The sequence below is a fragment of the Alligator sinensis genome, unplaced genomic scaffold (assembly GCF_000455745.1).
Source record: "Alligator sinensis unplaced genomic scaffold, ASM45574v1 scaffold614_1, whole genome shotgun sequence".
Taxonomy (NCBI): domain Eukaryota; kingdom Metazoa; phylum Chordata; order Crocodylia; family Alligatoridae; genus Alligator; species Alligator sinensis.
Genome location: NW_005842294.1, coordinates 28,694 through 42,743, shown reverse-complemented (window position 1 = coordinate 42,743; position 14,050 = coordinate 28,694). Strand labels below are relative to the sequence as shown.

At 40.3% G+C, this 14,050-nt stretch overlaps 1 protein-coding gene across 1 annotated transcript in view; it reads right to left on the bottom strand.

The window, feature by feature from the left end:
* The window catches only part of WDR17 (WD repeat domain 17), a 70,526-nt gene that overhangs the window by 29,799 nt on the left and 26,677 nt on the right, over positions 1 to 14,050 (bottom strand). Inside the window, exons 10-16 of the mRNA XM_025209550.1 lie at positions 13,769 to 13,860; positions 12,124 to 12,206; positions 9,372 to 9,458; positions 4,790 to 4,954; positions 3,082 to 3,284; positions 2,712 to 2,861; positions 2,489 to 2,619 (exon numbers count right to left, since the gene is read on the bottom strand). Of these exons, the coding sequence (XP_025065335.1) occupies positions 2,489 to 2,619; positions 2,712 to 2,861; positions 3,082 to 3,284; positions 4,790 to 4,954; positions 9,372 to 9,458; positions 12,124 to 12,206; positions 13,769 to 13,860 (911 nt within the window). The remainder of the gene's footprint in view (positions 1 to 2,488; positions 2,620 to 2,711; positions 2,862 to 3,081; positions 3,285 to 4,789; positions 4,955 to 9,371; positions 9,459 to 12,123; positions 12,207 to 13,768; positions 13,861 to 14,050) is intronic.

Here is a 14,050-nt window from a genome sequence, read left to right as displayed (position 1 = left end):
TTGGATCAATGGGCAGAGAGAAATAGGATGCGGTTTAATAAAGATAAATGTAAGGTACTCCACCTGGGAAGGAGGAACCCCCAGCACACCTATAGGTTGGGGAGTGTCCTTCTCAGCAGCTTGGAGGCAGAGAGGGAACTTGGAGTCATAACTGACTCCAAGATGAACATGAGCCGGCAGTGTAATGAGGCCATCAACAAGGCCAATCGCACCTTGTCGTGCATTAGCAGGTGCATGACTAATAGAACAAAGGAGGTGATGCTCCCTCTTTATGCAGCACTGGTCAGGCCGCAGTTAGAGTACTGTGTCCAGTTTTGGGTGCCACACTTCAAGAGAGACGCAGGGACTCTCGAGAGGGTCCAGAGGAGGGCCACTCGCATGATTAGTGGCCTTTGTGATAGACCCTACGGGGGGAGGTTGAGAGAGCTGAATGTCTTCAGCCTTCACAAGAGATGGCTGAGAGGAGATCTTGTGGCTGCCTACAAATTTATTAGGGGAGGTCAACGGGGAATAGGAGAAGCGCTGTTTACTAAGGCGCCCCAGGGAGTGACTAGGAATAACGGGTGTAAACTAGTTGAGAGTGGATTTAGGTTAGATATTAGGAAGAAATTTTTCACAATAAGGGTGGCCAGGATCTGGAATGGGTTTCCAAGAGAGGTGGTGCTATCACCTAGCTTGGAGGTCTTTAAGAGGAGGCTAGATAGTCACCTGGCTGGGGTCATCTGACCTTGGTCCTCTTTCCTGCCAGGGGCAGGGGGTCAGACACGATGATCCGTTGTGGTCCCTTCCAACTCTACAATCTATGAATCTATGTGGGATTAGAAGAAACCTTGTTGTGCATCTTAGTGACTCTAGAAACAGATGTCATCAAATGAGGCAGATCAGCCTTGATAGGATGCATCCCAGGAGAGCTGATCAGCTTCAATGGGCGAAATAAATATTGCCCATTGTCCTGCCCATTGACGCTGCAGAACAGCAGGTGGCGTGTTCCCCCGGAGCTTGAGGGGCTGGTCCTGTACATACCTTCATAGGATCAGGCCCATCAAGCCCTGGGAACACCTGCACAGCTTTCCCAACTTACAGAGATGCACCCCTGGAGCTCCGAGGAGTGTGCCTCTGTAGCAGGGAAACCCAAGATTCACCAGGGCACATCTCTATAAACAAGGAAAGCCAGCCAGGTGCATGGGATAGGGCCCCTCAAGCCCCCAGAGCACCTTCCTGGGGCAGCTGGAGAGTGCAGGCAGCTCCACGCGGCCACCACTCTCATGTTATAAAGAAATCGGACATTCACCACTAAACAAGAGCACAAACTGATACTACCTTTGTCACGGCTGCATTTGTGGCCTGTGTGCTTGAATTTTGTGCCACCATAAAAAATTTTATGGCAGCACAAAGGCAGCAAAAGGCAATGTTTGCTTCCACTCTGAGATAAACTGTGCCCTGAATGGGAGGGATCCTGAGTTCTTACTTCCTACTCCTGCCTTTTGCATTTAATAGTCATTGGATAAAATGACTAGACAGTGGTAAGACAGCCTTTTTCCCCACTGGGGCCCAAGGATTTAGGCCCATGAGTCCTAGGCTGAAACACAGTAAATCAAACTATGACGAATATAAAACTTTTGACCTGTAAGAGCCTATGTGGAAATAAAATATGTCATGAGTTTAAAGCTCAATATCTTTTGTGCCGGGCAAGGAGGTCTGGGTCCTGCAGGGTTTAACAAGTTGACTTAAGTTTATTAGACTTAAAAAATAGTGCTAGTCAAAGTTGAGTTTCTGAACCATGTAAAATTCTGGCATTCTGACACTGGTTTTCATCTTGAATTAGGATAAAATATCACAGTTTTTCATCTTTTCTATGGAATAAAGTTCTATACATTTTTATTTGAAACAGGAGTTCAATATTCCCAAATCAAAACTTCTAGTTTAATGTTGTTGACTCAACTTTTCCATAACCATAGTATTTTAATTCTGGTTACTCATGCCCACACCCTCCCCATTTTCCCAAGTCTACACCTTAGTTTCTCCCTGTGGTTGAACTGCCAGTGCCCAATTATTCATTAACATAGATAGAGGCCTTGGTGACTCATGGGAGATGTTACTGGGAAAGAGAGCAGGGGCAACAGAGACAATAGAAGCATGAGCCACTCTGGAACTACAATTCTCATGAGGAAGTAGCTCAGGGAAAAACATAGATTAATGGAGATCTAAAATAAATAAAAATGAATAAAATATTTATATTTTCCCAATGGGAAAATCTATTCAAGTCTTTCTTCTTGTGCAAAATGTTGATGAAATTCTGTTTTCCAATGGGAAAACACATCATTAATATTTTTTAACCAGTGCTACTAGGGCCATTTTACAACTAGAAACTGTCACTGAAATAGTGGAAGGGATAAGGAAGGATGGAAGAGGAAAAAATTTTTCTTTTGCAGGTTGGTTTGAACGTGCATCCACACACACACTAAGTTTATGGTTGTTAAATACTTACCGACAAACATTCTGAAAACCACTGTAGTTTTTTCCCTCGAGTATTACCACTCAGTTTGTCTACTTCTTGTTTAATATCTCTGGACACCTTACCACAGAGCAAAGGAGGAGCACCTGCTTCCACAGCACGATCTGAGAAATAAAATCATTTGTGCACAGAAGCATTGTTAATGATTGTCTAAATAACAAAGCAAAAATAATAGCAGTATGTATCATTTACCTACCAGTATTTCCAATAATTTCGTCCCAAGATCTATCCGCTAGGATGTTTATTTGGAGAGGATTTATTAGAGGCGTTAAAGACCAAAGTCTCACAGTGGAGTCCCGAGAGCAAGATGCCATGGTGAATGGACGGCTTGGATGACAAGTTAATCCTAATGGAGAAACAGTTTTAAAAAGTATTCAGATAATTATATAGAAATCAGTACTTTTGAGATAGATAGATAGATAGATGTACATACATACATGCACATGCACACACACACGAGAGATCTCTCTCTCTCTCAAAACTACTGATCCCCATTTAAGGAACAAGGCATATATGCATTTTAACAAAATAAGAAAATGAAAACCATAGCATTTGAACAATATTACCATATACATCTGCCCCATGATCATAAACGGTGTCCAAACAGGTTCCATCTCTTGTGTCCCACACACGAATTGTATAGTCCCAGCTGCCTGATATTAGCAGATAAGGGATTTCAGTATTCCACATCAGTCCCCGTACGGGTGCTGTATGTCCACTAAGAACATTTATACAAGCATCTTGTGTATAATCCCATATTCGAACGGTACTGCAAATAAGACACAGGAAGCCTGTATCATCAACAAAGTCAACATGAATAAACCATAAATATACCACTACAGTCAACAGTGTTGAAATATTACATATTTACATATTTAGATTTACACAAGATGTGTTACAAAAGTTCCTTTTTGATGCCCTGAGCTCTTTTTAGTTTCTTAAAAATGCCCTGAAATAAAAGACGTATTGACTCCTCTAGACTAGGGGTTCTTAAACTGTGGTACATGTAACCCTGGGGGTATGCGCAACATCTCTGGGGGGTACATTGGAGAAATTGTGTAACAATTTAATTTTTATTATCATAATGGGCATTTAAGGGATTAAAATATAAAATGTATGCTGGTAGGGATATGTGGGGAGCTGGTAAATCTGGAAGGAGGTACACAATAAGAACAAGTTTGGTAACTTCTGCTTTAGGTCAACTCAAATACACATAAATAATGGAAATTCATTCATTCCCTACTTAATCCCCAGAGAGCCGCATTTGCTCCTACTTTGCAACCTAGTAGTACAGTGACATAGCTGGATGCCTGGCAGAGGGGCAACAGTGACTTTCAGCTGCTGCTGCACTTCCAGCAGAAGCCATTTTTTCACATGCCACCCCTTAAGTTGATACTGCGGGCAGATCGCCTTGCCACTGCTGCAACCATTTCCTGACAAGCCAGGAGGATAAGCTAGGCTTGTGGCATATCTTGAGGCTAACATCTTAGGCTGTTATGGACCCAAAGAGAAACCAAGTACTGAAGCCCTTGGGCCCTGATGGAAAATATACCGCAGCAATTTCTTCTCTCTCATACAAAAGGGACTGCAACTTACCTCTACTCTTTACAAGTAATGTGGTAGACCAGATGATAGAAATTCATACATAAGCTTGAAGCCATTCAAGATTTTTATTAAAATTAAGATATCTGAGCAATTCAGAAAACAATAGGCAGCATCTGATTAAACATACAGGACAGGCACTTGTATTTTATGGCCTCATAGTTAGCAATACCATCTTTTCTTATCATTGTAAAATGGAAATTCTAATGCATGTTTATATTCTTGTGTTTATATCCACAGTATTTCTCTCACTGTTGAATTATAGTTTTCCAGAGCTAACTTATGAGAAGCATAACAATATTCTTTTGAGAGAGCTGTCTTCCAAACAGAAATTCAATGGACGGTCTTGTCACCCAGGTCTGCAGTGCTCCCTCTGGCTTCTATCCACAATAGCCACTGTATTTCCTTTATTGCTTTGTTTCTCTGTCCTCCCTTGACAGCTTCTGCATTGTACTCTGGAAGCATGGGACTCCTCAAACAGATATGGGAGTTAAGGCACAGGATTAAGCCAGACTGCACAGTTCCATCAAGGTTATATTGTATGGACAGTTTTGGACCAGGATTTGAACCGTGAACATTGTTTATAAATGCTAAGATAGCAGCAATATTTAAAATTATTAGCAGGAGTACAACTTGAGACCTTAAGTTTTTCCTGGAGTCAAGGATACACACCCATCATCAGAGCCACTGCAGAGGATTCCTTCTCTTAAAGGAGACCACCGTACATGAAACACTTTTGCAGTATGCCCACTAAAAACCTTTAGTGGTTGATCAGAGCTGGTTGCTAGGTAATAAACACGAACATTTTTATCTTCACAGCCAGTAGCTATCATATCTCTGCAGAACAACAACAGTATAGTCATCAGGCACTGGGAGTCACTGGGAATGTTTTTAATTCTATAAAATGCAAACAATTACACAAATTTTAATGTATACCCAGAAAATGTGGCTTGGGTTTACAGTGGATTTTTTCTGTTATTTTTGTCTGTGCTATTTATTAAAAGCTTAGTTGCTACATTGACAGAACAGATTTCAGTGTTAATAGCCTGTATGTGTTGTGCTCAGTGTTACAAAACCATACATATTACAAAATTTAAAAATAAATAAATGAACGTAATATTTGACTGCAGCTGAATTTAAAGTCAAACAGTGAATAAAAGAAGTGATAAAAGTCACTTATCTGTCACTTGTGTTTTTTTGGTTTTGGTTTGGTTTTTTTTGATCAGCCTTTTCTGGAAAAATTCTTCAGCTGTGAGCAGTTCTCCCATTATCTTCAAACAAACTCATTTGGCTTACCAGATGCTGAACCCCTGTACTTTGCCACTCACATGTAGCAAGTATGACTCAGCCTCACTTTTGGATGACTCAGCCCTACTTCTAGATGCCAAACTCTCCTGTAATTTTCTCTCCCACAACATGCACTCAGACTCATCTCTTGATATTAGTAAATTCTACATTGAAATCTAGTCAATTTTACATGTGGTACTTTGTTAGTGGTGCACTATGATCATTACTCATTCTCTAAGTCTCAAGCATCCACTACTTGCCACTGCTGGAGATGGGACAGTGGGTTAGATGAACCTTTGGTATGACCCAGCATGGCAATTCTTATGTTCTTAAGAGAAAATACAAAATAGAAAAATATACGCTTTTCTATGATGTGTGTTGAAATTTCAGTCTGATCCCAAAAGAAAAGACAACATTTAAATTTAGTTTCCTATGGAGATGTTTTGGCAATTAATCATTTCTGAAAATAATTGCTGCTCCTTTTCAAGTTGTTTAGCACTTTTCCCTTGGAAAAGTATTTCCTGTAAAATCTTAAGGCTATATTTTAAAAGACTTATTACTTATGCTATAATCTATAGAGATAAAATAAGTAAATCTACCTGACAGTATTCATGTTCGTCTTATCTGGGCAATTTTTGATTCTTCTAGAGCACTGACTGCAGAAATTGAGAAATCTATCCCTGAGACTGCAATCACCTTTGAAACCCATATTCCTGAATTTACTTCTGTGTAGAAGGTGAAGTGTGACTTGACTCATCTATAAGGAGGAGAGGAAATTACGTGCTAGTGGCACATGAAGGGACCAGAAAGCAGCAGACACTCCTGCTTCTTTATAGACCTAGTGGGCCCCTCTCAGAAGAAGCCACAAGGAACTAGAGAGAGAGGCAGCAGCCATACTGTGTGGAAGGAGGGTCAACCTTCTTCCTATTCATCACCTTCAATTTGATACAATGATCAGTTTTCCAAATAGAATTTAATTTTTAAGTGCTTAGGAAAGACATTAGAGATTTCTTGTTTTTAATCTCCCTATAGCCAATTTTTAGCATTCCAGAATTTACATTTAAAAAAAAAAATCACTCTTTTTTGCTATTATCTTTTTTTTTAATTATTATTATTATTTTTTTTTTAACTAATAATTGAGTTTTGGTACAATTTCTGATAGATATTTTAATATTAGTATTGGTAAAGTTAGTAGAATTAATGTTAATGTTTTAATTCAAATTAATGTTTTTGCTAGTCAGCACTTCTGACCTATCGCCTCTATCACTTCACTTTAGCAATACTGAACCTTCCATATATTATCTTCTCTTTGATTAAATCAAATGTGAACTCTCTTTCACATGTGTTCAATTATTTTACAGAACTTAAACTTCCTTAATGGGAAGTAAATGTTTTGTTCTGAAGTATGGGAATTAAATATTAATGCAATTTCACTGTTAACTCATAAACAATGTTGTGTTTGCTCATAAACGAGGTTTTATTTTAAGAGGAAACATTAAGTACACTTTTTAAAAGAATTATCTTTTTCAGATACAAGAATAAATTCAGCCTCAGTGCTAGACTATACCATAGGTCATCACAGGGTGCATTTATACATTGCCATATGACGACATTGTCACGGCACCATGCTTAAGTACTTACTTTTGGAAGTACTAAAGCAGAGTGCAGTAACTGCCTGTACTGTGCCATGCGCACAGTGCATGGTTAGATTTTGTTGCGTTATTGCCAAAGTGGCCTGCTATAACGGGGCAGCGCATCATTATGGCAACGTAGCTGCCGATCATGTGTAGACCCACATAATCACTATGTCACCATAGTGTGCTGTACAGCGACATAGTGAGTCCCTATGTTGCTGCAGGGCGATGTGTAGATATGCCCACAGAGTACTATCAATGTAATAAATGACCCCACGTAGAGATAGGTAGTTAATGTTAGCTTGGACAGAAGGCAGGACAGGACACCTTACAGACTAACAGAGGGGTGTCAACTCACCTTGCAGATCCAGCCTGGGGTATGTGGCAGTGACAGCTCTGGCTCCAACTCAGGGCATGAGGCATAGCTTCAGCTCCCTCTTTGTGCCCAATGCTGGAGCTGAAGCTGATGCTGCAGTGTGCCCTGTGCCCTGGCAGCTCTAGCTCCAGCATGGAGCATACAGTGGCAGTGGTAGTGGCAGCTCCAGCATGGGACAGCAATAGAGCCAAAACTGGAGGTGCAGCAGTAGTGATGGGTGAGGTAGCCTAAGGATGGCCATGGCTTTCTCAGTCCTTGGTTACCTTCCTGCCACCAATCACTGTGTCTACCAGGCCTAAGAGCCCCAGATTCTGTGGCACACCATAGCCTACAACCATGACCCCCAAATTCCAATGGCCTGCTGGTAGCTCAGCAATTTGGACCGAGCAGCTGTGCAAGCCAGATCCAGCCTGTGGGCCATATGTTTGACATCCCTGAACTAACTTCGTCAGAGAGGCAGGTGCTTTCGTAGGCTAAAGCCTACTTTGTCAGATGCTATAAATGGATTTGCAGAGAGCGGGGGTACTAAACAGAAAGAAATAAAGTCAAAATATAAAAGACAGGGTAAAGGGGAGGAAAAGAGGAAGCACTTCTGAAAGAGGTAAAGAAGGTAGGTTGAAGAAATCTAAAAAGATAAAGCAGTTAAACCACTGAAGGACATAAGGTTTATAAAGATCAGTCCAGGTAACAGAATATGAATCCAGAGTCTCTGTTGAGACCACACTTATCACAATTCATGTTCAGGTCAATTTTTAAAGTGTTACTGTTTAAGAACAGGTTCTCGGAGACCAGTGCAGAAACATCTGGGGAGGTTAAAATGTTCTGTCAAAGGCTTCTTTTTCTTTCTTTCTGACAGTGATGTCAGATCAATACCCATTCATTCTTTCACAGTGGACAGATGGGGGGAGGTTAGTCCTATGTGGACAGCAGAGGGGCACGTGACATTGTGGAACAAGAAATCATCCACCGACTGGACTGCATTACGGACAGTCTCAACAGCAATTCTGGATTCTTATCCTATTGCCTGGGCTACTTGCTATAATCCTTATGTCCCTTACCTTCTCCTCTCTCAGCAATGCCCCTCCCCTATCCTTTCCTTTCCTTTCCTTTCCCCTGTCCTTTCTTTTAGTACCCCTATTCTCTGCAAGTCCAGTCGTACCACCTGACGAAGTAGACTGTGGTCTACAAAAGCTTATGCCTCTCTAAACAAGATTTTTAAGGTGCCACCCTTCCCTGCCATATAACCACAGGGTCACCGGGGGTTTCTCACAGCACTGAGGATTCTCCTGTTCTGAAAGCCATGTCACAGGCTTTTGTCAAACTTCACCTAAAAACAAAGTGTAGGTTTATTCCAAAAAAACAATCCTTAAGAATGGAATTGCGCAAGTCTGTATTTATTGTCATGCTGAATTTAAAGTGATATTTTCTCAGTTTTTAAGTAAAAAGAATTGAAGTTCCCAGATCTACAGATTCACCCTGGAACCCAAGTGTCAAGCTGAGGTCTTCTTATGCATCATCATCATGCAATACAAGATCTTTAGACCAAATCCTGTTTGTAATAAATTATACATGTACCAACCCACTACCTTCTATGAAGGCAGAATGTGGCCAGCAGATTTTGTATCTACTGGCACATAATAAGAAAAAAGGATCTAAACTGGCCCATTTAGACCCAAGATTGACATTGAAAAGTATTTTTCAGTCACTGATTTTAATGAGGAATTGTACCTCAAGTATGACAGAACAGCTTGTATTAAAAAGCAATATTTTTACAATAAGGAGTAGTAAACTGGTCTTTTATAGTATGTTCTCAGGAGTATCTGACTTCATAAAAACTGTATCAATGCAGTGACACTATTTTTTTTTTTTTAGATAGCCACTTTTGGCTTAGTTCTCTTTTTGGTTATTCATTTAAATTTTAGATATAATTAATCCATGAAATTTAAATTTTACTCACTTATTGTTTTGACTCCAATCACAGCCAAAAACTGCAGCTGGATGTTTGTACTTGTGAAGAACTCTGCCATCAATGGTTCGAATAATACTGAAATCAATTACAACACAGTAATAGGAGAAAAAATTAGCAGTCTGAGTAGGATTTTCCAGAGGTCAAAATCTGATTTTACATGTGCCTGGTCATCAACATAAGAAGTCAGATTGCGAAGGTACATCATGAAGGAGAAACATAAGAAGGCTTCCTATTGCTGCAGCCTCATAGTTAAAGGACTGACTATAACTATAGCCCCTCTGTTTCTCCAAATCCTTAGAGTTCATACTCTTAGAAATGTTAGATTTTCCCTGGGGAGATTTCAAAAAGTGGACTTATGCCTCTCAAGGTTTCCACACTGCCCTTACTCAAGGATAATTTTGCTCATGGCAGGAACTTAAAGGTACAAACTGGGCTTCTGGGTTTTAGAACAATGAATTTTGATTTATATATAGCAAAATGTTCTTTAAAAGTTATACCTTTTTGTTAGGGTTGAGGGTGGATAGATAGGAAAAGACAAGTACAAACTAATACATTTTGAAATGTCCTGATATATAAACTATTAAAATATTTAGTACTGAACTTCACTTTTCCAGATTTTGAAAACAGTCAGACTAGAACATGATAATCTTTGTTGTAGCAGTAAGAATTCAAATACTGCCTTTACTGCCTAACCATTATGTTAACATTTCCACTACCTTAGTCCATTAATTAAATCTACTATTTTTAATAATGAAAGATACGAGTTCTTAACAAATAAAGATATGAGTATTGTCTATCTCTTCAATATCTCTCTCTCTTCTTACAGGTAGGAGAATTGGGAAAAATAAATGTGCCTTGGATAATGAAGTTGAGCCTCCAATTTAAAAGTTAAATGGACTTGGGCTCCTCCTTTTTGACATACATTTATTTAACTGTCCTTTCAAGAGATGAAACAGCCATGCCACCATCAATATGTTAGGTGGATGGCTTCTAAAACCAGTGGACCACTGTTAGCCTTCAACATTTCTCAGGCCATCACATTGGCTGATCTTCAAACTTTTGAGGTTATTCAGGGGGAAGCTGGTGTGACCTGCTGACCATTTACCATGGCATCTCAGATCACAGTTTGGGAACTGCATTAGGAAAATGCTTCCACTTTAACTGCACATGCTCATACTCCCTTGTTAAATCTGTTTGGTTTGGTCTCTGAGGGTGGAAAAAGATATCACCTTTGTGCTACCATAATTTTTTTTTATGGCAGCACAAAATGAAAACAGACAGATGTCCCTAGCTTCTGCCACAACATGAATGCTCAAATTTATGGCAAAAACAGAAAGCAGTGATAAACTGAGCTGCTTTATTGTGGCTGACACTTGTTTATTTATGACAGGGGAGAGTGGGCAGCCCAAAGTTGCCCATGCTCTCCAGTCATCAGGGGCAGGGGCTCCACAGGCTTGAGGTGCCCAGTCCTGCACACCCCAGGAATTCTTGGGAAGAATCTGGCCCCTCAAACCTTGGAAGTGTCTGCCTTACTTTCCCTGTTTACCTAGATGCATCCCCAGGGTCCTCAGGGCACATCTAGGTAAGAGAGGAAGTTCAGGGCTTCACCCTGACATGTGGCACATGCCTGCAAGTGGGAGTTTCCCCAATTAGAGACACGCACCCATGTCAGACCACGGCAGTAAAACGTGATGGGGGATTCCTTCTCCAAGGGATTTCCCCAGTGCACATCTGCAAATGGAGAGCGAAAACTCCAACAGTGGGTCCTGTTCTCTGCAGGATTACCCCACTATGCATATGTACAGCCCAACAAGGGAGGCATATTTGCAAGCTGGGAGAGGAGAGCTCCCATAGGGGAGACCTCTTGCTTGCAGACCTATGCAGTGGGGAAATCTCCTGCAGGGGTAGACTGGGATCATGATCCCAGAGTCCCTCTCACCAGGGAAGTTGCTCAACAATCAGCTGATTGTCAGCTGACTTTAGGGACCTACTGAGCCGGTTCAAGCGCTCCTGAAGCTGTCTGATGACCATCTGATTGTTGGATCATTGGGACAGCATTGGAGCTTGAACTGGTTGCAGTACTGTCATTCCCAGTCAAAAATCAGCTGATCATCAGCACCATCAAACCCCAGGTTGTTCTGGAGTCAGCCAATGATCAGCAGCTCACAGGGAATGCAAAGGTGCCCATTCAAGCCCTGGAATGGTTCACCCTGGCACACATTCATTTTAAGGCGAGATGGAATCCAACTACAAAATTATTTCACAAAAAAACGTAACAATGTGTAATAATTTTGTGGCTGATTTCACTTTCTGTTGTGCCATTAATTGCCTGAAGATGTGGCCAGGTTATACTTTAAGATGTTTTGAACTGGTTAATCACACCTTAAGCATAACATCTGCCAGGGCCCTTGGAAATGCCACAGAAAGAGTATGTCCTATAGGACATATTTTTTGTCTCTCCACAACTAGAACATTACACCAGAATTCCATACCAGCTCCTGCCTATCTGTAATTCAGGCAATAACACACATATTCCTAACATAAACAAACAATACTGCACTTTTCTTAGAAAATGGCATAATGACTGCAAATACTACTACAGTGCTACAGGGCTTTACAGTAATACACATAAACCAAAACACATACAATGGTTATTTATATCAGTAGCTTAAATATGGATTTATGGTGCTATCAAAGTTTACTTGCTCAAGAGATGGACTATTTTCAACATGGCACTTACCAATATCCATCACCACTGCAGGTCGCTATTCTTTTGGAATCTTTATGACTCCAGGCAATGCAGAAGATTCCATTCTTTCCATGCTTCAAAAAATGCAAAATACCTATCAATAAGAAATAATTCACCCCTTTTTCTCTTATCTACTGACTTCTCTGTGGTACTTTGTTTTCCTAGTAGAATTTCTCTTTTGCTCCAAGTGCAGTGAACATTGTATTTTTTCCTACTAAGAAGCCTTCAATTTAGCCAAACTGACCATGAAGGAGGCATGGCAAGAGTGCTACTTCAAAACAGTATTCCCTACCTGCTCTGCTTTTATAATGAAGACACAGCTGGTACCTGGGTTCAGGGAGCCACAACTGAGCACAGCTGAAGAATTAACATTTAGGCCAAACCCATTTTCACTTTTTTTTGCACATCTACAGCTTTTTTCGGCATTTCCACACAGCCTGAGATTGCATGCAGCTCTGTGCATGGTAATTTATATGTACTCTGGAGCATGCTCAGTAGGCCTGAGTTCCATTCAGGCAGCTGCCTGGTGAAACGGTATTGCCCAGGTACGTGCATAAAGCTGGATACGTCTTATGCAAAAGACCTAGGGCAAAACAAAATGCTAAAATGTGAACAAGTGCCAAAAACCAGTTACATAGATGAATATGTGCCATTTAGGTGTGTATAAGATTGAGTCCTTTGTGTTTACATAAACTTGCAACTTCCATTAGGGCTATCATAAATCTACCTTGGACAATGCCAAGAAAGTTAGTGGGCTGAGAAAAGCATTTAGAAAAACTGGTGGAATGTGCATCTGGCTGATAACTTACTGTAATTTACAGATTTGTAATGCAGGCATTACTTTTTGGTGAACTGGATCCTGGTTGCCTGAGTAGAAGCTATGACCAGGATGCTTCTTTTTCCATCCATGTCTGCTGAGATCCCACCCTTTTGTTTCTGATGCAGTTTGTTACAATTAACCATGTTTTTGTCACCTCAAGATTAGATTACTGTAGTGTGTCCTACCCAAGTCTACTCAGGGCCAAACTGACATCACTTGGAAATTGAAGTTAACGCACAGTGCTGCATCTAGTTTATTAAACTTGACTTTATGACAGGAACACAAAACACCAGTGTTTCAGGATTTTCACTGGCTTCTGTGAAGTTTCTTGGTAATGCAAATGCAGAATATAAAATGGGTATATGTACATATTCTGAATGCCTGACTTAACACAGCACTACCAATACTGCATTGCTGATATAGATTCCAACATCAGAACTGAAAATTGAGCCTGCACCTTGTGTTTGAGAGTAGACAGCTGCAACACCATCTTAAATTTTTATATTCAAATTTTGAGGTTATGCCATGTGCATGCACATGTCTGAAATGGAAGAATCTGTTATACTTCTGAAACCTCTCTAAGTCAATTAATGACATTTCAGAGCCCATCTGGTACTTCATCCTCCTCCTGCCAAAGCAGTTTGAGAAATGAAGAATACCTGCTCTAGAGGTAAGAGATAAGAATACAATATGCTTAATGTAAATTTAGTTTATATACCTCCTTAATAAATGCAAATACTGAACCATATGTATCTATACTATCACTAGAGGGAGCCAATAACTTATATTTAAAAGACCAAACCAAAACTTTCTTACCTCACTGAACCGGGTTATCATTTTCCCTTTTGGAACATCCCAGATAAAACCACCATTTCTGGATGTCGCGCCAGCTATGCAATTCAAATCCCCTTTAAGAACAGACATTTATGAGATATCATACTGCAATGTCACAGAGGCATTTTAAAGTGTCATATTAAATTCTTGTATTAAAATGTAAAAGAATATATAGCCATGTGACAACAAGGGCAAATTAAGAGTGAATCTTCACAGGCTAAACCCAGCATTTGGCACCCAGTGAAAAGCAGCAGTTCTAGGAAA